The sequence below is a fragment of the Hyposmocoma kahamanoa genome, unplaced genomic scaffold (assembly GCF_003589595.1).
Source record: "Hyposmocoma kahamanoa isolate Upper Pololo Valley unplaced genomic scaffold, ASM358959v1 100021, whole genome shotgun sequence".
NCBI lineage: Eukaryota > Metazoa > Arthropoda > Insecta > Lepidoptera > Cosmopterigidae > Hyposmocoma > Hyposmocoma kahamanoa.
The window spans coordinates 482227-509081 of NW_020653200.1; the positions used below are offsets into that span (position 1 = coordinate 482227).

The 26855-nt window shown below is 36.0% G+C and overlaps 1 protein-coding gene across 1 annotated transcript in view; it reads left to right on the top strand.

Annotated features, from left to right (window-relative positions):
• Nucleotides 1-26855, top strand: part of LOC113239171 (sushi, von Willebrand factor type A, EGF and pentraxin domain-containing protein 1) — a 175165-nt gene that overhangs the window by 100433 nt on the left and 47877 nt on the right. The window contains exons 2-4 of the mRNA XM_026476079.1: nucleotides 15611-15793; nucleotides 16595-16804; nucleotides 18345-18440. Coding sequence (XP_026331864.1) covers nucleotides 15611-15793; nucleotides 16595-16804; nucleotides 18345-18440 — 489 coding nt within the window. The remainder of the gene's footprint in view (nucleotides 1-15610; nucleotides 15794-16594; nucleotides 16805-18344; nucleotides 18441-26855) is intronic.

A 26855-nucleotide genomic window follows, 5' to 3' on the forward strand; every position in this document is an offset into this window, starting at 1 on the left:
ATTTATTTTACCTATGGAATAAATAATCTTTGACTTTGACTTTGAAACGATAGGGATTGTCAATTTCAATACAGAAAATAACATTTCCTTAAATGTGAAAAGAGGAATAAAATGTAAAATGGAACTTATTCATACTAAAGTCTACTAGATTTTATGTTTCTGAGTAATTATACATGTAGCAGTTGGCCGCTGACAGCCTTGTCTATGCCACGGCTCTGCCAAGTGGAGGGAAAGTACCTTAAATACCGATACCGATAGACAATTTTACTTAAAAAATACGTCATTTTGATTTTGCAAACAATTCCAACTGCATTCAAAGATATTTTTAAATAATCGCCTGTCGAACCCGCCAAATGTGAAAACATTTGGCGGGTTCGAAAAGCACCTGTAATTTTACTATGCTGATCGAGAGCCTCAATCGTAACGTTTGTGTTCTAATCTATAACATAGCATCTTAAATAAAAGGAAGACCACGAAATTTAACATTTAATTTGAAATTTTGTTCAGGAAAATAAATAGCACAATGTTCTACATTTTTAATTCGGCGTTGCAATAAATTAAGTTCGTGTTCTGCATTGAATTATAACAAAAACATTTGGCATTGACCCTTTGGCTTCACAACTTTCGTGATCATATCTTTATGTGCTGTTCAACTTCGAGATCATAATAGAAGATTCGAGATTTACTTGAGCAATGGCGAACTAGGCGCATTTATTTTCCTCTCTCTGGAGCTTGCAGCGATAATATACACGGCGTGATTGAGACATTAATGTCGAAAGAAATAAATCCCTACATTGTGACGTTCACTAATAGACATTCGTGAAAAATCAGGGCTCATTGAAAACCAGCGCCACAGTCAATTATGGCTGTGGCATAAGTTGAATGAAGTTCTTTTGCGTATTGCCACAACCGCACAAATGACAGTACAAAATTTGAAGGCGTTATTTTTTGTTTTTTGCTTTTTGTGTGTTTTGTCCGATTTTACGTTGTTTTGGTTTTGTTTTTTGTATTTTTTATTTTGTTTATTAATACTTTTTATTTTTTTTGCTTGTCTAAGTTTTATCAATATTTTTTTTATCTTTGTGTTGTGACGTTGCAATAAGTGTCTATTCTATTCTCATTTTATTCTAAAAATGTCTCGCGAAAAGTACTTGAAACTAATTCAATACAATTCAAAATAGCGTACAATGACACGCTAGCTGGAATTTAAAATGCACTGTCATTCAAAATATTATACAGACGATCGTAATCTCATAAAAATATTGTTAAACGTGTGATAAAATCAAACCGACTATAAAATAAAAAATAAAATGAGAGAAATTATTGTACGTACGTACTTATCATCACGCCTGTTTTCCACCGGGGTAGGTAGAGACCATGGACCTCCACCTACTACGCTCCTGACAAACCTCCTTCGCCTCCTCCACTCCCATCCGTCTCTTCATACACGCTTGTTTATTCTTAATATTTTTAACCCGGCCTTTTTTAAGGACACCCTATTACATGTTAAAAACCATTTGCTTACATGTGAAATAAAACTATTTTTGCAGATCTAAAAACGCATATGTTTATTTTTAAGACACAAAAAAAACACGTACCGAGCTTTGTACAGGTCACATAGTCATGACTACACGCCAGTCCATAACACTCAGAGCCTTAAATTTCAAAGATCCGAGGGGCACTGCCACTGCACCCGTCACCCTGAGACGTAAGTTGACAAGTTTCACGTGCCTGTAATTTCACCGGCACCCTTCAAGACCGGAACACAGTAGTGCTGACACTACAATGCTTGGCGGCAGAAATAGATAATTTATAAGTCATCAAAACACCCTATTCTGTAGTACAGTTACAAAAAGAACAATGCCCAAGTTCCATAACTATTTTAAATAGCAATAGAACTCCTTGTGAAAGAGTTTGTCCAGGGAAGTACTGCCACCATACCTATTTCTGCCCTCAAGCAGTAAGTTCTCAACTTGTGTTTCAGGGTGTCGGGCGCAATAACAGTGCACCTCAGAGCTTTGTGAGCACTGCTCAAGCTGCAAGCTCTGAGTAGCACTGCAACTGTTAGGGACTGGCACACGACTTGTTCGTTCCATCACTTAGTACATAGGGCGCACTATAAGTTTCCGGAACTGGCCACTTACATAAACAATATTTGAAAAGTAATTATAACATTTGAAAATGGAACTCTTTGGCTGTAGAATATAGTTTGTTTCATCTGACTGTCACTTGTTTTGTACATTGTGGCGTCATTTTAGAAATTGGTTATTTACATCAGCATGGACTTAACTCGTGACAATTTTCGTAGTATGATTTTCTACGTACGACTTTAAGGGTCGTATTCCAGAACTCTACTCAATGCTCAAGTCAGGATTGCACTGGAAACACAAGCATTGGAAATACGACCCTAATGGCAGGGACTTGAATATGATTTCGAGTGCTTTAAACTATACTCAAATCCAGACTTTGAGTTTGAGTTTTGAGTGAGCTTCGCTCGGGTTCGAACTGCTTTTGGCGTCATCGCCAAAAGCAGTTCGAACCGCCAAAAGCAGTTCGAGCTCCATGCAAGACGACTATTTATAGAACTGATTTGCAGAATTCAAATGCGCTCTTGTGAATCTCAGTGACGAATTTCGTGATGGTCGCCGATCCACTGCTGTGAACAACAAAAACATTGATGCTGTGCGCCGTATGATCAAAACAGACGGGCATGTGACATACCATGAGATTCGAGTATCTTGAGGCATAGGCATGAGTCAAATATAATCAATACTCATAAACATTTAGGTGTAAAAAAGCTGTGCTCTCAGTGGATCCCACACAATTTGACTGAGGCTCAAAAAACGGATCGCGTCACTTGGTACAATGCCATGCATACCAGATTCAACGAAGGGGCGTCAAATTTGGTGTGAGACGTAGTAACAGGTGACGAAATGTGGATTTATAGTTACGATCCCAAAACAAAGCAGTAATCGAGCGTAGCCGAGCGTCTTTCGAGATGAGCCGAAATCAACCAAAGTGGCGCGCATGCAAAGTGCCTCTAAGCGGATGATTGCTTCTTTTTTTTAATAAAACTGGACACGTGGCTACTGTTGCTTTGGAGAATCGTTGTACCGTGAATAGTGATTGGTATACGATCATTTGTTTGCAGGAAGTTATTAACAAATTCCGTAAAAATAACCGTAAACGCCGCATCGTCTTGCACCACGACAATGCCAGTACTCACACGGCCAGACAAACAAATGAATTTTTTGAGGTGAACAACGTTGACCTTATGAGCCATCTCGGGTACAGTCCCGACCTGGCACCTTGTGACTTTTATTTATTTCCAAAAATTAAGCACCAGTTGCGCAGTCAACGATTTTCATCACCTGAAGAGGCTGTCGAAGAGTATGAAAAATATGTTTCAGGGATTGTCACACAGGAGTGGCATGAACGTTTTCAAAATTGGTTCATTCGTATGAAAAACTGCATTAACGCTAACGGAGAATATTTTGAGAAACAATAGATTCATTTCTGACCATTTATAGTATTTGTTTCTTATTCATTCCGGAAACTTATAGTGCGCGTCACATATTATAAAAAAAACACTTTCTTTACAATTACAAGAGGTATGAGGTAACAGAATGCAAGCACAGACATTAGTACCCTTTGCAAACAGATTAGGGTGCACTGTAAATAGAACTTTGCATGTACCATGGTCTGTTCTAGGCGGGCGCCTTTATTGACTAAAGGACTGAACTTAGGCTGCAAAACAAACATTACAAGGAATAGCCGATCATGGTATTTACTAACACGAGGAAGCGTAATTAATCTAGGTACGTAACAGCAAACGTTGTGACCGCAAATAGAGCCAGGATTTTACGATAATTGAAGAGCCGTGTCGTAGGTACTCCGTAATGAATGATAGTTAGCAATGTAGGTGCTTATTTATTTATTTTTTTATAATATCAAATGGCGGGACGAACAAGTCGGGAGCCTTTAAATCGCAAAGACTTGAGGGGCACTGCCACTGCACCCATCACCCTGAGGCATAAGTTAACAAGTCACATGTGCCTGTAATTTCACCAGGACTTTTACCCTTCAAAACCGGAACACAGTAATGCTGGCATTACTGCTTGGCGGCAGACATAAGTAGGGTAGCAGTACTTCCCTGGACTGAACTCTAAGTCAAAGTCAAAGATTATTTATTCCATAGGTAAAATAAATTTACACTTGAAAACGTCAAATTTAAGCTACTGCTTGTTCACTACGCTGACCTCTCTGAGAAGAACGAGCAAGAAACTCTAGGGATTGCTCTTTTCAAATAAACTTACATGCTATGGAATACACTTTGAATCAAATTTGTGTGGATTCTGGAGCCGTTAGCGTATTTGTGTGGACGCTTTCACAAGGAGCTCTACTGCTTGTCGAGACTTGAATTATGGACACAGTTTCAACAACCTATATTAGTATTTTGAATACAGGTCTTAGTTACATTGGTCTTGCTTTTGACGAGGAGATCCGGGATCGATTTTCGGTAGGACCAATTTAGCAAACAAGTTTTAATAATGTTCTCGGCAATGCACCAGAGTTAATTTCAATGCTGTTTAAGGGCGCGATCCCATTATGTTGCAACGTTTTATTTATCGTTGAACGACTGTCGTGTCTAGCTGTTCCCATTAGATCGTGACGACAATTTGTCGGTTCACGGCAACCGCCTTGTCGTTTCATGACATGTCGTGACATGAATTGTTTGAAGCTGCGATTATCTGTCGTCACATTCTTATCGTTACGTTTTATTTATTGTCTGACGGCTGTCCTTCTGGCACTTCCCATCGTCACGACAGTCTGTCGTCGCAACGTCAAAAAAGTCGTGAACGACAGTTAATCGCGTAGTTCTATATGGGAACAACTTCTTTTAAATATACAAGACACTACATTTTGAAACTGCACGCCTATCTGTCGTAACGATATAATGGGAGCATATCAGGGATGCTAGTCTCACTAGACGTGAGTGCATTGCTCCAATACAGAACATGCAGCATTTTCTGTTGCCCCTTGTGCCCTAATACCTATCTGTACGAAAGAAGATCACTACGCAGATAGCGCAGTCAAGAAAGCAACATACTATTCAAAGTAAAAAAAATAAAATATAGTCATCAAATAAAAAAACATCGATACGGTAAGAAGAAGAGGTCTCGTGAAAGTTCATTATGCTATTTACAATTTAGTTCCACAAATTTACACAACTTACTGCCTCCGTGGCGGAACGGTTACCCTGCCGGACTGCCACGCCGAGGTCCCGGGTTCGATTCCCGGGCCGGGAGAAATGTTTGTATGCCCTACATTTGTTTCTCTCGTGTGTCCATGTGTGTGTCCATGGCACCCGCGACACAGGGTTTCCCTAGTGCGGGGCTATGTTGAATGTGTGCGTTATTATCCCCAAGATTGACTTAACAGCTCCAAAACTCGGTATTAATTGTAGGTAAGATAGGTAGGTAATGCTAAAGTCATCGGCATCTTCAGTGACATATTTTAACCGCCGTTTATGTATCAACAAGCGGAAATTTTGATAACTCTCCAGTGATATGTCATAATAATCAAGTAATCGTTGATGTGCACTCAAGTGATAATTATTAATATAGAGATAAATTTTAATATTAATTTTGTTGTAACAAAAATTCAGTACTCAGAACACGTTTCCGATGATCGTTGAAAAAAACTGTACAATATTATTAAACTACTTATAGTAATAACTTTATGGTAAATATACAAAAATAGGTACAAAGTTATGCTTAGCTCCCAAACTAGGATTCCCTGTAATGTAGCCAGATCTTATGTCCTTCACGTATGATGCCTATAAAAACTGGTATATACTTTAAAATATTTACTGGTCGTTAAACGCCTAGACTCATTATTACACGACAGGGTTTAAAATAATTGACTAGACGTTACAATGGTTTTTAAAACATACTAACCCTTACCCCGAGACAAAAACAACCACGCTACTTATCGATTCCAAGATCGAAACGTCAGTCAACATTCAATTATTATTAAATAATCAATAATATAGACTCTGTTTTCATCATCATAAAGTTATATGTGCTTGAAAAACCTTACATGCTTTAAAACAAATAATTAATATGCCTATTACAATAAAAATTATAAAACATATTAAAGCTCTTTGATGATACTTATAACCCAAGGAAACGGTTTACATTGAGTTACTCACAGTATTTATTTTATTTTCTTTTATTTTATTGGATAAGGTACAGCAACAGATTACTGATCAGAATACACATTAACAAAACTATTCTACATGAATGAATGTAAACCTGTAATCCAATCATAGCTATACACAACACTTCATTAAAAACAGTGGACATTTAATACCTAGAAGAAATTATTTAATTATGCTTAACAAATAAAAAAAGAGAATAAAAGATATAAAAAACATAAAGCTGACGTAAAGAAATTGAGGTGGTGGATTCTTCTAAAACTGTTTGTGGCAGAGAATTGGTAAGTAAATTCACATTGAAGAAAAAAATAAAACATATATTCCTTGATAGCATGTAAATTTAGTAAAATCTTCACTGGTTTTGTTAAATGAACTCATACTAGATATATTATAGTTTTGTGAGTGTGAGTGTAACCGCGCCAACAAACCGCTTTCGCAGTTTCGCAATTGTATTATGTTCTCTTGCATGCCTTGTTTGTATGAAACAAATAAAATAAAAAAATAGGTAAATAAAAACAAAACAAACCCTCACTTGCAAAATCCGTAATTGTTGTGAAGCGACAGTTATTCAAGCAAGAAATAAATTACCACTGTATTTACTTCCTCGCAAATGTAATGAAAAATATTGTATGTAGAATGGGTGGTAAAGAAAAAGTTTATTTACCGCTCTTAATGCACAATGTGCTGTGTGTTACTCAAACAAATTTTGTATTAATGTACACTACGACACAGTGGCATGTCAATAATGACCAATGTGGGACATTATTCCGTATAACGAAATAATTTCCCATACTCACCGCAAACCTCGTAGATAACCGCTAATATCATTTTGCACGCAAATCACAAACGAATATTCAAACGTGGATTGCATTGTTGTATGTTAGGCTTTGAAACTGATGGAGAAAGGAAATGATGTCCATTCGCAATAATGATACTTAGATAACTAAAATGTGCTGTGTAACGTATCGCTTAAAAATGATGGCAGAATTACAAAATATAATTATAAGAAGGAAGAATTGTTGATGGATAAGGGTCCTTACATCTATAATGCAAGAAGAGAATCTGCCACAAGTACATTGACATATTTTTTTCATTTACAAGAGTATATAGATATAGGTCAATAAAAATATAATAATAATATAATAATTCTGTCTTTGTTCGATATTACTTTTGTACGCTCATTTTTATTTTCTACAGCAGTTCTTCATACACAGAATTCCGAAGTCAAATACTCCTTCTAGGACACGTCAAAGGGAAATTAAATTATTTTTCGGATCTAAACAGCGTATACCTATTTTTTTTTTTTTCAAATTGGAGTTTAAATCGCTGTTGTGTTTGTACGAGATCGTAATTGTGTATGATCTCCACAAGACTGATCCGCCGAAGAGCTTCTTCCAATAATAAAGCCTTTGTTGCTGCCTAATCGTTGGCGTTTTCGATCGGAGCTAACCGTACGTACAACGTACTTACATCGAAACCACTTAATAATAAATACAGTGCTTACTTTGCGTGTCACGGTGTCAACAGTACCTACTTGAATTTCCACATATTTAAACTCAGTCCGGCTTTTTTGCTTTGCTAAGGTCGTGTCAATTACCTCGCGGAAAACTTCGAAAATCCTAGAAAAATGCGTTATTTTGCTACTTTGGACTGCAAAAATCGAGCACACGTATTTTTTAAACTTTAGCCGATCATGGTATTTAGTAACACGAGGAAGCGTATTTAATCTAGGTACGTAACAGCAAACGTTGCAAATAGAGCCTGGATTTTGCGATAATTGAAGAGCCGTGTCATAGGTACTCCATAATGAATGATAGTTGGCAGTATAGGTGCTTTTTTATATTTTTTTATAATATCAAGTGACAGGACGAACAAGTCGTGCGCCTGATGGTAAGCTACACACCTGTCCATAACAGTTGCAGTGCCACTCAGATCTTTAAATTGCAAAGATCTGAGACATAAGTTGACAAGTCCCATGTGCCTGTAATTTCACCAGCTGCCTTACCCTTCAAAACCCGAACGCAGTAACGCTGTTTGGCGGCAGAAATAGGTAAGGTGGCACTACGTCTCTGGACGAACTCTTTCACAAGGAGCTCTACAGTTGCTATTTTTATACATTTTTATTTACTTATATAATGTTTATACAACAAAACCACGTCATGCTTAACAGTTAAGATTTAAAATGAACTCTATGCCGAGTACGATAAGAACAAGCTTGATTGTACTCAGAAACAAAAAAAAATTAACTCTATCCGCCTCGTCCCCATCTCGGCGTAGCGTTAAAGATCTTTGGGTGTCTATATCATCTGGAAATTCTTATGACGTGTTAAGTATATATCCCTCCTATAGGTACTGCGACTTTTCTGGAAAAATATTTGGATTCCTTAAGTAACATTATTAGCATCTATTGATAATAGTAACGTTCTCCTTTTTAGAGATTTTAATCTTCCTCGAGTAACATGGATTAGCCATCCATTATGTCCTGCTTAATGTTAGTATCATCAGGACCATCCACATCTTGACCTGCACTCGTTACTGACTTTATGGCGCTACATAACCTGTCACAAAATAATACTTCTTTTATAATTATTAATACAAAAATCGAACACTCAGAAAAAACACTCAGAAAAAATTCCAACGAATAATAATTCGTGAGGTCCGTTGCTTCGTTCCGTGGCTTAGTTGGTATAGCGTCTGGCACGGTATGCAAGAAGACGTCGGTTCGAATCCGACAGGCTCGAAGGAATTTTTTCTGTGTTTTTTGAGTGTTCGATCTTTGTATTAATAATTATAACAAACTAGTGGAATAATTTCACAAAAAATTATTTGAATATCAATTCAATAAAAATTTAATTAATACTTCTTTTAATTATGAAAATCGACTGTTCGACTTATTTTTTTTTCACATAGATTTATCTTAACTTATGATAGGTATGTAGTATTATTATCAAAAGCAGTTGGTCGACATCGTGCTCTTCTCTTCAATTAGGGATCCTACTGGTCACAATCTATCCAAGCTCCCTATTAAAAAATACAATTTTTATGTTTATTTTTTATTTACTCTTCTTCTTCTCAGCATATTACAGATTCCACTGTTAGATATATGCCTCCTGATATGATTTCCATAGCCCTCGGTTTGCGGCGATCCTGTCCTAGGCCGGCCCTGCCATCTTTTTAATTTCGTCAGACTTCGTTTTCGCAAACGGAATCTCCAGAAAACATCGACATCGTAACCTAGGTTATGATGCCAGAACAGATCTCTTCGGCTCCATCGGTCGTCGTCTCTGCGACGTACGTGTCCAGCCCATTTTCACTTACGTACGTGCAAGTCGATGGCTTTGGGGCAAAACCGTATTGCCTTATTTCGTATGTTATCGCGAAATTTGTATGTTATGGATTACAAATTATTTAATGCTGTCTTAGATTCTATTTGCTAGGAAAATCTAGATGTAAATATACTGTAAATACAGGTCTCGATTTTTTAGAAAATATAGTTAATATATATTATGAACTATTATTTGATATTATTGACATATGTGTTCCTAAAACTGTGGCAAAGTCAAAAAGATTTCCCATTTGGTATTCTCAAAATTTAATAATGATTATTAAAGAGAAGAAAAAGTATGGAGCTAACTTTCGCTCTAGGCCACAGTCACTGAGGATTATATACACAGCAATAAAAATACATTTCAGTCATTAATAAGACCTGCAAAATTCTAATCTAAAAACCACAGCACACCGATGCTATTAAAGCAACTACTACCAACCAAAAATTGCATAAGTGTTTTGCATCATCTGTTCTGTCCAGAGAGATCAAATGTCAGAGTGTCCTTCAGGCGCAATATTTTAATACATCTTTGTCGGAGCGATCCGTTGCACGAAAGGTGATAATTATATTATATCCGGTTCACGTTATCTTCGAGTTACTATATATATATATGTATGTCTCAAGTAGAAAACACTATGCACGGTACTTTATTATCATTATTTCCTTTATGGCGTTTATTTTTGGAGGCAAGCACAAAAGTGACACACATTGACAGATGAGATCTGCCGCCGTTAGTTGAAAGGGCGCTGTCAATGTCTGTCACTTTTGTGCTTGACTCCAAAAATAACCGCCATAAAATAAGTAATAATAATAAACTATTGTACGGAAAGATATCGACGTGACGGTGTCGATATGTATTACGTACTGGTTAATCATGTATATGAAAAATGTAATTCCACTCTTGCCTAGACTGAATGTAGTGAATTTCTTTTTCCAACTTAGTGCTTAGCGTAAAAGTGGTAGGTATTGTTTTACTTGTATTTGCCAGAGGAGATTGCCTATTGACTTACCAATAAATGGATGACAATAAATACAAGCCAAAGTGTAATCCACAAACCACGAAAAAATTTAGGTAGTTTTTTTTTTCAGTTTATGGCTTTTCTCGGTCAGCGTAGAAGCCAATGACAAGCATGACCGGAGGAAACACAAGAGTGATGGAGTAGTCTTAATGTCAATATTAATTTATTAATTTTATGGTATTATGTTTTATGGCACCAAGTAATAACAGTTGTGCCGATATATAAGTACATACAAATATTGTAAATGTGAAAAAGCTGTGTCTCTATGTTGGTAGTTATGACGTGCTGCAAGAAATGTATCGATGATTCTAATTTCTGGATTCCAACTAGAAGTAAACTCAAAGTTTGATAGTCTCGAAAACCGATTTATAAGAAAACCGTTATGCTTTCAGGGGATTTTGGTTGCTTATTAAAAAGATAAGATTAAGTTAGTTTGTTTTGTAATATTCCTGAAATAACCTAAAAGTTACATTTGAGATTACAAACATTCGAGCAAACATTACTTCGGGCAAATGTATTTTCGGATTTCTGATTGATAACTCCAAACAGTAAAACGAATACAATAATATTTTGTTAGTTATTTATTACTAACATTTAATAAAAAGATTAACATTAAATCAACTCTATAGTTTCTTTGTGCTAAATCTAAATATTTCAGTCGCTTGTGGTTCGAAAATTGAAATTGACTTGTGGTTGTCTTGTATAGGATAAGGACAGTTAGCTATTAGGTTATTTTTGTTTCTTTTGTAATTTATGTGTATTGTATGTATGTACTCGTATATGTACTCTTTATTTTTATTTTTTTCTTACAGTACGGCATGATTTATGATGATTTATATTAAACAATTACAATTTATTTTCATTATTTATAATTTATTACATTATTATTTAATATACAATACGATGGAGAAATCAATTTGAATAAACTTCGTTATGTAATCTGTCGATAAATAGGAGCTAAAGCGCGTCGCTTCGCTATAACGAAAAAGCAGCGTCCACGAATTACTGCATTTTTTGTCTATATTTGCCTGTTAGCAAATAGGGAACTTCATAGGCAAGCTTAGGTCAAATGTTCGAATGTTTTCAAAAATTTTTTAGGTAATCGATAAATTGAACCAGTGTGATCATCGTGAAAAAAAATTCATAAAGTAGAAAATTAGCAATTAATGTAAAAAATAAGCTTATGCATGGAATGTGATTTCACCCTTGGCTAGACTGGATGCAGCAGAGATTTTTTTTGCAATTTTGTATAGCGGAAGACGTCATGTTTCGTGGAATACTTGACGCGGTGAATTCGATAATGGATATGCAAAAACATCGATTTGAAAGTAGTGTTTATTGTGCAATAGTTATTTTGTGCTTGTACCTTCACAGAGGGGTTGCCTATCGATGACGCCTCCAGTCCTATATGCTATAAGTTTTCATACATCCAACCTTAAAATAATAACGCATAGAAACCTAGTCCGCACACGCTAAGTGAGGCAAATTGAAGCGCGCCAAAAGGGCCTACACGAGCGGGCGGGCCTTCAGTGCTCAAGGTCAACTTGCATCGCGAACAGATCAAGAATTTTAGCTAAAAATGACGAAATGTGCGGTAAATGAGTGTAAAAATACGTCAGACAAACATAAAATAGATACTAACATCACATTCCACAAGGAAGTAACGCGTTTCAACTTGTATTTTTATATAAATATTCACTAAAACCGAAAATTAACCTACAACTAAAACTAGCCTACATGAATTTGATTATTGCCTCACTTGTGACAGTTCATTTGATATGAAACTATCATTCTATGCGTTATTATTCTAAGCATCCAACCATATTCAGCCTTAATTTAAAATCTAAAAACAAAGTTGCAACATAATGAACAGTGTGTGAGTGTCTTTAACGCGGGAGACTGATCACCTAGTTGAATAACTTGTAGCCGTTTTTATGAATTTAAACTTAACATTAATTAAAATATTGGAAACCTCCGCACGAAAGAAAAACGAAACGAAAAATCTGGCAACTGCACTGCCAAAGGTTATACATTTAGTTTGTTTTTAGCTAGTCAAAAGGAAAAGTTGCCTGTTTACCAAACACGCTGTCACGGGGCGCGGCGTCGATTAAAAATTAGAAAAAGAATATTTAAAAAATACAGGTAGTAAAGAGAGTGGAAAGTTCTAAAGAAAAAGATTTTCCTTAGCTTTTCTATTTAAGCACCAACATCAATAGTGTAACTTCAGTTTTAATTACGCGCTAAAGTTTTCTTGAAGTTGAAGCTTTCTTGTGATCAAAACTACACGACTTAATTTTCTTTTGTCTGTTATCGTATATTAGACGTTTCTCAAGTTCTGATAAATTATTTGAATTTCGAATTTAATTCTCTATGAATTTTTTTTTTTTTTTTCAAAAGAAAAGCTAAAATATTGGCTGTTTTTACACCTGAAACCTATCACTTTCTTAACCCTTTGCTTGCTACTTTATTGATTGTATCAATATTGAACAATAACTAGCTAGTATCGAGACTATCGAAAGAATCGGAAAATCCTAAGAATTTATATAGAAATGCCTGCTTCTTAAACACAAGCCCGGTTCCAGAATCCATAATAATATAGGTTAAAACATTTTCATTAACATCTATTTTAAATTTTGTGTAATCTTAATAGCAATTAGGTTCGAGTTGGGAAGCCTGGATACCTGAGACACAGATGTCTTGATCCAGCCACTTAGGATATTAGACACTTAGTCGCTTTATGAAATTAGACAACCGAAGTCGGATTTTTGTAGAGAGAAATCAATTTCACAATGAGCCCTACCGCTCCGACATGCTAGTACGCGCCAAAAGGCGAACTCATTATATCTTAATTTGTAATATACGTTGCGGCTTATAAATTCTATATACACACAAACATGCATGCACAGGCATCAATCTATCACACTAAATTAATATGCGGTTATCACGTTTTCAAATCCTCTATGTCCGGCTAGTTCAGTTTGATAAATGATACAGGGAAAATGGAGTTTCTATTTCGGGTTCTAGAATCACGTGAAATCTATCCACAAAGCGAAACTGAAACCCCTTTGACGCAGGAAATATTTAGCTATTCAATACCCGACGTCACATCGGCAAATATTCAACGTACAAAGTAAAATGATCACAGAGATTACTTTGCATGTTACTTTTTACAATTATGTATACAAGTAGCACTGGTACCTTTTTTCCAGAGCATAATAGGTATTGTTTGTTTCTTTTTTTCATTTTACAAAAGCACTAAGCCAGTTCCCATTACCTTTATTACATGCGATATATTTTACTAATGTATATTTTGTAAATTGCCATTGTTGAATGTATATAAATAAATATATGACAAATAATGTGGAAAGCAAAGTACAATATATAATACAGCTACCAGCCCTGGCGAGAGATGTCGCTATTCGTTTTATATATTTTTATTGAATTGATATTCAATCATTTTCGTGAAATTGCTCTACTAGTTTGTTATAATTATTAATACAAAGATCGAACACGCAGAAAAAATCCTTTGGTCCAGCCGGATTCGAACCGACGTCTTCTAGCATACCGCGCCGGACGTTGTATACGTTTTTATCAATGAACTTCACAGCATTCAATATGCGTTACTTATAGTCATCGAGTATATAACCAGAAATAGAGACGAAATAAGGGCCCATACATTCCTGGTAATTCATCAGTGATACATCACTCATAAATATCAACTATCGTTTGCACTGAAATATAGACAGCGCTAACAACTGACCTGTGTGTACGTCTCCGTATATTCCAAAAATATTCCGTATTTATTTATTTATCTCTAACAATGGCGTGCTGTTCCATTCGATGGTGTAGGGAAAAACAGCAAAACATCTAATTACAAAACAAACGGAAACAAATTTCATCGGTAATTAAATATGTAATTTTGCAATTTTCGTCCATTATAGCAAAGCTCAAGTTAACTGGTCGATTTCAAGTGAAACAATTGATATTGAAAATTGACACCCGTCAATTTTTTCGAATTCGGGCTGGCCAATCGGAGCTCAGTTGTCGCAGTAATGATATGGCAGAATAGTTGTCAAACAAATTAAATGACATTTCGTCTCTATTTCTGGCTCAGAGGATGGAAAAAAAATAAAAGATTCCTGGACTTCAGAAGTATAGAGATCTTTGATTTTTGTAGGTGTCAAAACAACTTTATGTGAAATTTCATAGAAACAGAAGGCTTATGGAATATTCATTTGCCACGGCAAATGGAAAGGTTAACTATCACCCGTTAAAAGGTCGTTCACACTGGTGGTGAAGGGAATTTTACAATCGCATAGTACTATTCGTACCGCCTTTGCTTTTACTATTTCATTACACAAGCAACTCCGTCGATAATTTGGCCTCTTGGGTGACATTTTTAACATAGTAACCCTCCAGTTAATGAATTCCACAGTTAGAGTTGATATAAACTAAAGGCATGAGAGAATTACGAGTTCAAAGCGTTACTTTCGCAGATCTGTGTTTATACGTCATTGTCACATTTACTTCTGACGACCTTTTTCCATTATTTAAAAAAATCATAAAATATTACGAAAGCGTCCTCACATTACACCCAAAATAGTCGTCGAATAGCAGAACCTGCAGAAGTACAAAATTACTAAGCTGAAAACTACATTGGCGAAAACCAATAAGCTAAAAGAAAAAGAAGAATACAAACACTTATAATTATGATAACATTTTCTGATAATAGACTTATTTCTACAGCAGTAGAGCTAATAAGTAAGGGTGCTGTTGACATTACAGGCAAATGGGACTTGTCAACTTATGTCTCAGGCTGACGGGCGTAGTAGTAGTGCCCCTCAGTATTTGCGATTTAAAGCTCTGAGTGGCGCAACTGTTATGGACAGGCGTGTAGCTTACCATCAGGCGCACGACTTGTTCGTCCCGTCACTTGATGTTATAAAAAAAAATATTTTGCTGTAGAATATTCTGTGACTATGTGCCATTATTGAAAAATGTACCTTATTAGAGACAATTTCGATAAAGTTTCTTTTTTCCCAGGTGAAAGGCGCTGTGGCCATCCAGCTGTGCCTCCAAATGCAAGAGTATCCATAGCCAGCAACAAAGATATTGTCCCGGGTACCATTGCTACGTACGAATGCGATCAGGGTTACGAACTCTTTGGTGCCCATCAGAGAGAATGCACGCTCAGAGGAGAGTGGACAGCGGAGGTTCCATTCTGTGGTAAGTCAGCTCCAGTTACTAGGAAATATGCTCATTACTGTATTTTCAAACCGTCAAGCAATGCTTTCCGGATACACAATCTAATTTCCATTGAAACAGCTTTTCAAATTAGAGAAATAAAAAAAATCATAGATATAATTCATGCATTTTTTTTAAATAACTTTGCATTTGACCTCCATCTCACCTGATGGAAAGTGACAATGAGGTCGACAATGGAGCATGCATAGATGCGCATATTTCATGGAATATATAAAAGTCAAATAATCTTTATTTCATGGGTAAGCAAATTGCCCTTGAAAACGTCATATTGATTAAACTCCACTGCTCATTACTAAAGCAGATTCCCCTGAGAAGAATAAACAAGAAACTGTAAATATGCATTTGAATACCTTTATTATCGCAATATTTAAACATCTTAGATCGGGACTATCTGCCAGACGGGTAAACGGGTCATTACCACGGATTTTTATCATCCAAGTACGCAGAAGCTGTATAATAAACTTTTAATATAAAGTTTTTGTTTCACTATAATTTGAAACCTCGTAAATGACGTTGTTCCTTAAATGAATTTGAGACTTTATGAAGACGACTGTCAAGAACAGCTAGTTTATTTTTATTCCTCGTATTAAAGTTATCTGTCACCATTTCTCATAAAAAATATATTTGTCTTAATATAAATAATATTTTCATAAATGTACTGTGACGTTAGCGTAAGAATGTTAATCTCTTTCAATTTATCTTTCAAAGACACTCCACACTCGGTTGGAATCTTTACAAACTTAATATACGTGTTCCATCTAGGAACCAACGTGGCCTTCCGAAAACCAGCGAACCAGTCAACCACGGTCCGCGGTGGAACAGCAGCCAATGGCAACGACGGTGAGAAGACCACAGAACATGATGGAAAGCGGTGTACCGAAACGCAAAGGGAAGCGTCTCCTTGGTGGCAGGTGGATTTACTCCGCCATTATGCTGTCAAGGTTGTCAGGGTCACCACTAGAGGTTGCTGCGGTAAGTCAAGTCGCCATTTTTTTTATCAGTGAGTAGTGCTTGACAAAATACTAGAATTTAATCACAGAGTTCATGTCAATCACATCCTCGTAGTACTTCGAAACCGCTATCACTAAATACAAAGAAAAACTCTTTCTCAAGCACTACCACAGACCACTGGCACTATCATTGCTCGGAGCTTTACAACATTTTTTCCTAATTGCATGGAACAGGTCTCGACCTACTTTACAACAAGTACGGTCTACCCAGGCATTACAGGTCTCTTACACATACGAGCATTAGAATGCAGGTAGCTCGGTCGTGGATGGTTGAAGCTTGCGCAAATTCATGCAAAACGGTGACAGTCTGTTGTGCGCGACACTTTATAACTCGGTAGTTTCACTGGGTCAACGGGAAACAGAGAATTCCAGCAACTCAGTAGGTATCCTAAAGTAGAATAGAGATTGGATTCTCAAATAAAAAACCAGATTATCCATTATCGGGATTTATTTATATCGTCACCTGCAAAAATGTTTAAGGCAAACGGTTCCTCATTCTAGTACTTTTAAGTGGAAGAAACCAAATGCCTCTAAAAAAAGCTTTTTAAAAACGATTTTATTTTTATTTTACACGAGAACGTTCGAGTACTACCTTTCTAATGCGAGTACAGAAGTGATTGAAATAGGTCAGTAACACAGTTCTGAACTGAGAAAATCCACGACTTTTAAGCTCCACTTACCAACTGTTTTGTAAAATATCCCGAACGGGATATTCGTGATTTCAAATTTTGGGAATCTGTTTATCATGAGCATGATTATCACCTGAACAATGGTGGCACCTTTCAATTTACGTCACGCTTATATACTTTCCGTATATAGCCCCTTGACAGAAGACGCGAACGACATAATACTGAGTGTTAATTATAGGGTCGGCGAACTAAAGCACATAAGTAAAAATCCAACATCATTCACTTAAATGAATACATTTACCGGCTAAAGCACATAAGTCAAATTCGTTTGTTATTTCATAAAGTAACTTTAATTCTAGAGGCGTCTTTTTCAAATTTATCATTCTCTTCACATCTTCCAACACTATAAACAACACAGAAAATATATAATTATTTATTAACAAATGAAGCGCTTTTTTTACTTACGTGCTTTAGTCCGCCGAACCTAGAATTATAGTTATATAATTTGCTAGGGTATTTAAAGCAGTTTCCATATGTTCTGATTATTCTGCTATTTTCTTACTGTACACACTGTATTTGTTGGAATACAATTAAAATGTGATATTACTAACCCAACTGAATATAATAAATATTCGTCAGATTTGAATTATTCATATTATAATGACGTCTATAAGTTGAAATATAAAAAATCGAAGACGTTGCCTTGAGTCGAGTGAATAGTATTCACTCGTATGACCCTTTTACGTCTGTAGTACACATTACAATGAAGTTTCGTAAGCATATTGTATCTTGTTTACAGTATAATGCAACAAGAATGGATCTTCTTCCTCCACTCCAGATGAATTGATAACGCTGTGTTTTTGTTCATGTCAGGTCACCAACCGCTGCAAGACCTGGAAATCAGGGTGGGCAACAGCAGCAGTGACCTACAACGAAATCCTCTCTGCGCCTGGTTTCCTGGTACAATCGGTACGTAGTAATCCAAATTATTAACGGTTGTACAGTCACACATCCTTTCCTGCTATAATTTCTCCGTTTCAGTTCAGGATATTCCGTTCAGTGCCCCCGGACTTTATTTTATTACTCAACTACCAGTACAAGGTATTTCTAAGGTTGAAATTATTCAGTTGCGATTGCCTGGCCTGGCACCTTGCTCAATTACTGTCCACAAATGTTTGAGAAAACTATTTTTTTTTAATTTTACAACTGGAAAATAAAAAGCCATATAAAAAAGGGAGAGAACATATTGAGGTCACTTTTCGATGCATGAATGAGGCCGTAACTAAGTCCCTTCGTTTAAAAGCTACCTCATAAAAGCTTTACAAGCAAATAGTGCTAAAAATTTAGTGTTCCAATGATTTATGTCTTTTGAGTTACACAGAGCTTCCGGGACGATTCGAGGAACAACAATTTGGGTCACTCAATACAATTCTATTCCTATCTCTAAACAACTCCCTTTTCAGATCGTTCGAGATTAAAAATTTCGCTTCAGTTAGAACCTAAAACAAGGCTGCTTCCGTATTTCAGGGTCGGACTCATAAAGAATGTCTTAGAATTACTGGTTCTAAAATCGAAATTGCAATATGACCACACATTAGTAAGACTCAAAATGGCTGGCCCCTCTAAACGACTACATATGAATACGACCAGCAAAATGTCTAGATTGCAAAAATAGCATTATCTTGCTTGCAACATTTATATGTATGGATATTTTTAAAGCTAGGTTTAAACAAAAACAAGAAGAAACGCAGGTGCACACAAAACCTAGCTACCCTAATCTTTTACTACTCAAGTTTAGACAGACAACAAATTATTTTACAAGCCACAGCGATTGATAAACATTTAAATAAGGCGGTATACTATTTTTAAAAAGTTCATCGGACCAGGCTAAGTATAATCAGATTGACGCGAATTGCGTGTCGCAAAACGTCTGTTACAAAAACTATAGTAACGTTAGTTTAATTTAATTAATAATTGTAACTTTTTCATTGAAACAAAAAGAGAAAGAGTTTTTTTTTTGACAATTGGACTGTTACGGACTCCTTTGTACATTTTGAACTTTTTTTTCTGATTGTCATGGTGATTTGTTGATGCATGTATTGTGTCAAGTGAAAAGTCGACCTTTATTTGCGGTAAATATTTTTTAAATTTGTGATAGCCGAAACGAACCCGGAACAGCTTCATCGGGATCAGGGACCACCTCGAGAGTATAATCCTTTCAAACAAAAAAAGCTTTTTTTGCAGTTGACTGAGAAATTTGAAAACATGCATACAGCCGAACGTATAACCTCCTCCTTTTTTTAAAGTCAGTCAAAAACTTTGACAGCTAACGCCCGCGCTCGCTTGCGTCAATGGCGCAAAAGCAACGTTGTTAGGTGAGCTTATTATTATCCAACGCATGAGTTACTAGAATTATTATCAGCCATTGAGAGTGATCTGTTCAGATGTAAACCGTGTCTAAATCAGTGTAACCGGAAATCAGGTGTTGTTTAATTTTATTAATAACTAAAAAAATATTTGCGGACAGAGTGTCACCAGTGATCAGTGTTACCAAGAAATTACAGTGACATTTATCGCCAGCGACCGCGTAAAATGTTTGTATATAAAATGTTGTTTCTTGTGACCGCTAGGAGCACTGTATAATTTGCCATACAAAATTGTGATGTAATTTATGCGGTTACCAGCGACAACGGTCGCAGTGACAGAACACAAAATAAATTAGAAATGGTTAGTTAGTGTCTGTCGAGTACTAACTATTCTTTCGCGGAAATTCTCTAAATTCGTAGAAAAATGCTAAAATAATAGCCGCGCTATAAACATTACCCGTAGGTATATTTCATGTCATCGGTAAGTCTTATGTTAATAAATTTTTAATTTTCTGTTTATCGAATTCATTTAGATTTTAATCGTTCGTCGTAGTTCAACTACTGGCCGCGAGATGGCAGCTTGTTGAATAAAATTTCAATATAAAAACAAAACGTCGTTACTTGCAATAAAGGTAGTGGACTTTCAACTATATAGCGACTGGCTAAAATTTAAATTATATTAACAATCCAAAATTTGTTACTTCAAAAAAAGAAGGAGCTCCTCAATTCGCCTGTATGTTTTTTTTTATGTATATTACGCGGTAACTCCGGCACTTCGACCCCTCCTACGTAAAGAATCGTATGTCGAAATTGCCAAATTTACAGAGGAGCGTTTTAAAGTTCTGAATTCACTGAAATGGGCGTATCACGTGACTTTAGCATTTCTCAGTTTTATTCGGCAAAGCTCGTTACTCACATAGAGTATTATAAAATCCTAGATATCGGTTAGATGATCTATTAGATGATCATTCTTTCAGTCAATTCAGAACTTTAAAACGCTCCCCTGCAAACTTGGCAATTTCAACATACGATACTTTACGTAGGAGGGGTCGTTTTGAGAAAAAGAGATTTTTGTTGGAAAGAGTCCTATTTAATTTGAAGAAAATATTCCACATCCAAGGGTGGCAAACTAGGGAACGAATGGCTTTTGAGGTCGGTTTTTTAGTTCTCTGCACCGAGATTACGTTTGTATGGGTTTTGGCTATTTGGTTTGTATTGCACTTCCACTGTTTTTTTTCTTCCGGGGTCACAGTAAACTCGTGGTAGAGACAAATATATATCGGATGTATTTACATCAGTATGACCAGAAATCAGATATTATCTAGTTTGACCACTTGTCTACGGACAGAATAAACAAATCTCAGATGCATTTAAATCAGTGTGATTAGAAAATCAGTTGTGAGGCCGGGGGTGACTGTAAGGGAAAATTGGAGGCCACTCGTTGGGTGTTTATCCCGTTTCGGTTTGTACAATATGAATTCAGTTTTTGCCTAGGTACCATCGTGCGACTGAGTGTAAACCAATACAAATCAGTTTAAAAATACAAGTGCAGTTTATTATAAACTCAGCAGGTATGCACTTTTCACATTATCAATAAATTGGCGACATGAATCAACATCCATTCATTGGCGATACTTTAGAAAAATATCCCAAGATTTTCTGCATAGAGGTTTTCAGTGTGTTGTAAGTATCTTTTGTTATTGTCTTCTATTATCGTGATGAAATGACGGCGTGACGAACAGAAAAATTGTTAGAAGAAGTGTGACAGTAATTTTTTACGGTTTCCATATTTGCAACGGTTGAATGTTGTAATTAAACTTTGTTTGAATATTGCTTATTTTCATATTTACCATCTTGTATATGCAGGAAATCTGTTGAGAAAGAAAAAAAATACATTCATTTGTTTGCCGCAATGGCACCTCAAAAGAAAAAAAAAGGAAAAGGAAACGAAACAGTATAAAAACAAAACATAATCTAAACATTCAAAAAATTTGTTTTATTCCTTATTTATTTAGGGGTTTCGATAGTTATCGAACATGACGTCAGCCCCATTATAGAAACAATACCTCAAGGAAACAACAAAATGCAGACAGATAAATCAAAATACTATCTAACCAAACATGTAATAAATAATTACGAAACAAAAACACAAACAATACACATAAAAATAGTTTAAATTAAAACACGTACTATTCACACAAACAGTAAAAAGAACACAAGGTATAAAATATGTTGTTCCCAATTTCGTTAACTGCTTGAGAATCCCACAGTTTACAATTTCGTATCTGTACATTGCTTAATGAAACGTGCTGAAAATATACTTCACACCTGAAAGTGTTGCAATATACTAATAGATGCACTCAGCTACTACACGTGTTAAAAACAATCGCGAAATCGATGAGTGAATTAGTAGTACCACGGAAGAAAAAAAAAGCAATGGAAGGGCCATTCATATTTGCATAAAACAAATTTGTACCTTAATAATGGGAAAATAGAGATACATATACTATAGGCGAAAAACATGACGCGTCGCGATGCTTCGACTCTGCGCCTCGATTATTATGAGAACCGGCTGTCACCAAATGTCACACTTACATAATGTAAATGTTAAACACTATGAAACCTTGATTATGGTTAATCATACTTTCTAATATAAAAATATGTAACAAATTCTGTCTGACTAGCACAATAGGGCGCAACTTGCATGGACATGGAACGCATGATTTCTGCGCTAGAATAGCAGTATCTCGCGCTTTATGTCGCTCTCCCTCAATTCGCGCCTTATCGTGCTAGCCCTACTGGACTGTTAATATAGTTTAAACTTTACCCAGTATATATATGTAAATATCATTGAAATTTCAATACATACATTGGAAGTTACAGCGTTTTCATATTATAATAGAAATGTTATTCAGTGCGATCTAACGGCAATAGTTGAAAACCGAACGATTAACAATTATTAACGTGGTATAAGATTTACTTTAACAGTAAATCTATTACGATTAGCAGAAAATGGAATACTTTATTAAAATAAAATAAGACGTAACGATAATATGAAACAGACTATCATTTTTGCACATCCATGTAGTAAAATAAGGCATTTTTCCAGGAATTTCGTGGTTTTGCGCGAAATAGTTGACACGACTAAAAGCGGTTACACACGCGCGATTTTAAGCAACAATGCAAACGCGATGCAAGCGCGCGACTGCATCGATACAGACGCACGATTGCATCGCTACCCTGTCCCAGGTTCGATTCCCGGGCCGGGACAAATATTTGTTGGCCAGAATGATTTAATTAAGATAATATACAGGTAAGGTAAAAAGACAATAAAAACTTAAATACTAGAAAGTCAAAGTAAGATTTTTAAATTATATGAATAAAATTGGGTCTCCGCGGCATGGTGCCCAAGATGCTGGCAGCGTTCTCCCTTTGTCTTGCTATACTAATGCGTTGGGCAACGTAGCTGCCGGTCCTTGGGCTTCCCAGACAGTCTATTAGATTTTTCGATAAAATTGTGCACAGTTGAAGGGCACTGGGACCCCACGGGCTAAGGGTTTCGACTCCAAAGGCTGTAAATAGGTAGTTGGACCCGAGATCCTGGTACTTATTACTTTTTATTATTTCCACCAACTCGTTTGCGGAGCCATGGCATACATTATTTCTCTCGTGAGTTTGGGTGTAATTTGTGATTGTGTATGTGTGTGTCCATGGCACTCGCAACACAGGGTTTCCCTAGTGCGGAGCTATATTGTTATTAATGTTATTGTTTATATCGATGCAGTCGCGCGTTTGCATGGATGCAATTACCTTTAGATCGGTAGAGGTGTAAAAGTGTAAAGTGCCAGAAGCGTGTGTAACCACTCTAAAGCGCACAAAGCGAACACTTTTCGCTTCATAAGTACCTACACTGAAAGCGTGCAAATAGTAAACACATTGGTAGCACCATAACACTTGCGCGGACGCAGCGGATCGCTTATTTTTACGGCCTGAAAGGAGGCCGATGACGTCATCGCCTTTCCATCGTTGTACTTTAAATGATTTATCGCCTAAATGTAATAATGACAGTTTTATGGTTTGCCGTAGTCGCATCACTAATTTAATACTTTTACATAAAAACTTTACAAATTAATGACGTAATGCAGAAATTTCGTAAAGTATAAGCAAGATACAAATATTTTCTATCACAAGTGTTTGCTGAAAAGTACCTTTTTAGAACTTTCAAGTGCGCTGTATAATGTCTTAACCTTTGGCACTAAGTTTTTAGTTCACTGTAGTTTTAAACTTCGTTAATGGCAAGTGTTGAACATCGAGCGGAATTTTTTCCCCTTTTCCCTTGATTATTATTTAATATACCTAAGAAACTTAACTGCCTATATCATAAAAATTTACTTGCTTAGAGCATTTAGCAGGAGTTTGGATAGTGTGCTGAGCAATCATGGGCTGGAAGTTGACATATTCAATTGTAATATTGATGCGGTGAATCGTAAATTCACGGACAATTATATTTAAATTTGTTGAATAATTTGTGAATAATACGTGATTAGCTGGTATTGGGTTGTCATATTCATGTAAGTGCATGTTGTTAAGAAATACTGTTTATTGTTCATTTGTTTAATGCTTGTGTATGATTTGTCTGAAGCTATACGTCGAAGCCTGTGATTGGCTTTATGTTCCTGTATTTATTAAATGTAAGAATCTGTTGGTTTTCCGTGAATAAATAAATAAATAAATTTACTTCCGTTACTAATTTATCGGGCGACATCAAAGAAAGCCATTTATTGTCCTTTGTAGCTTAAAAATCTTATACTGAGTCATTTGTAAAACATTAACAACCTCGTAGAATTATATTATTAACACCATAAACAATAACTTCTGTAAAATCTGCGCAGCGCATCGCATCCTGTATCGCACACATCGAGTATACATATAACCAGAAATAGAGACGAAATACGGGCCATATATTCCTAGTTAAACATTAGCGATACAGCTCTTATAAATATCAACTTTTGCGTTTGCACTGAAATATAGACAGGCCAGCTACTGACCTGTGTGTACGTCTCCGTATACTCCAAAAAATATTCTGTATATATTGTAATAAAGATAATATCTCTAAGAATGCCGTGCTATTCTATTCGGTGGTGTGGGAAAAATTGCAAAATATCTAATTACAAAACAAACAGAATTACATTTCATCGGTCATTAAATATTGAATATGTAATTTTGCAATTTTCGTCCATTATAGCAAAGCTCAAGTTAACCGGTCGATTTGAAGTGAAACAGTTGACGACACCAATTGACGACACCCGTCAATTGTTTCGAACACGGGCTAGCCAATCGGAGCGCAGTTGTCATAGTAATGATATGGCAGAATAGTTTTCAAACAAATTAAATGACATTTCGTCTCTATTTCTATGTCGGTTATATACTCGATGATCGCACATGACAACTAGCATAGTATTATCTCAAAATTGCTTTAACTTATATTAATATTACCTAATTTTAAAGCGACAATGTCGTCCTGTTGCTACGAAATTAAATCCTATACGAATGACACACAAATATCGCGAAATTTTGGAGAAAATTATGAATATCACGCAATTTTGAAATAATACTATGTTAGTTGTTAAGTGCGATATATCGTCGGAATTTTGTGCCTACCCTGGCAATGTAAAGTGTAACTTGTTTATGTCCGACACAGTCACACTTCAAACGTAATGTAACAGAATTCGGTCTAGGTATTGTTCAAGTAATGTGCTTTACAAATCATTAATTAAAAGATTTAATCTTATCCGCCTTTTGTACATTCGAACTAATTACTGTGAAAGGTGAATAAACGAATTAATAAATCCACTTATTTCATTGCTGGCTGAACGAATTCATAATGAAGAGTGAATAGGCCAATTACACTATGTAAAAAATTTTCAAAAAGGGTTTTCTTTATATAATATCAAGTGACGGGACGAAAAAGTCGTGCGCCTGATGGTAAGCTACACGCTTGTCCATAACAGTTGCAGTGCCACTACGCCTGTCACCATGAGACATAAGTTGATAAGTCCCATGTGCCTGTAATTTCACCAGCACCCGTACCCATGAAAACCGGGACGCAGAAATGCTTACATTACTGCTTGGCGGCAGAAACGTGTAAACTACTTCTAGGTTCTGTTTCTAAAGGTTCTGAGCAACAAATATGAAGAAGAAAGTAGCTACACCCCCGAAATTTTGCTATTGTAGCTGTCACAAAGGTATTTACGTGGCTGCATATTTATATAATCTCGCAAAACTTCACATTTATTATCATCAATTAAAATTGTATTTACATGGTGTTATCAGTCATTTCAATTCAATAACGTTTCATGTTTAATTTTTGCCTGAATCTATCAACGATGAGGGTCTCCCGTTCGTGCATAGAATGAGATAGACCCAAGCTCAATTACAAATATATTTCACTGAAAATTTTGCCTAACACTAGTTACGACAGTTGATCACAAGCGTTCTTCTGAAAAGAATTCATTTGAAATTTTAATTGGCACTAATTCCTTTTTCAAATTTTCTATTGAAACATCAAGGTACCTTTCCAAGTGATTGTTGAAGCATATATTTTAAATGAAAATGACATTGACTTACAATTATATGGACGTCGGGTCCGCGCTAAAAAGTGGCCGAACTTATAGGGCGTTGAAATCGTGTACAGAGCGTCATTCACGCTTTAGTCTTCGTTTGTTCGACTGGCAGCGAAGCAAGGAAAATTAGACAGTACTGCGATGACATTACAATTTAAATTCAACGTTTTAGCTTTTTCATATTCCTTTACATGTCACTACGCTTAAATAGGTTGACTTGGGACATATTTTTCGTGGTTTTTGTATTAGACCCGTCGTCCATTTATTAGTAAGTCAATGGAAAATAATAATAGGTTTGTTTATTTATTTATTGCGGAAATCAGACTGCCTACGTCTCGCTAATAAAGGTGTGGGGTATTCGTACATACATATATACATACATACACACATATATA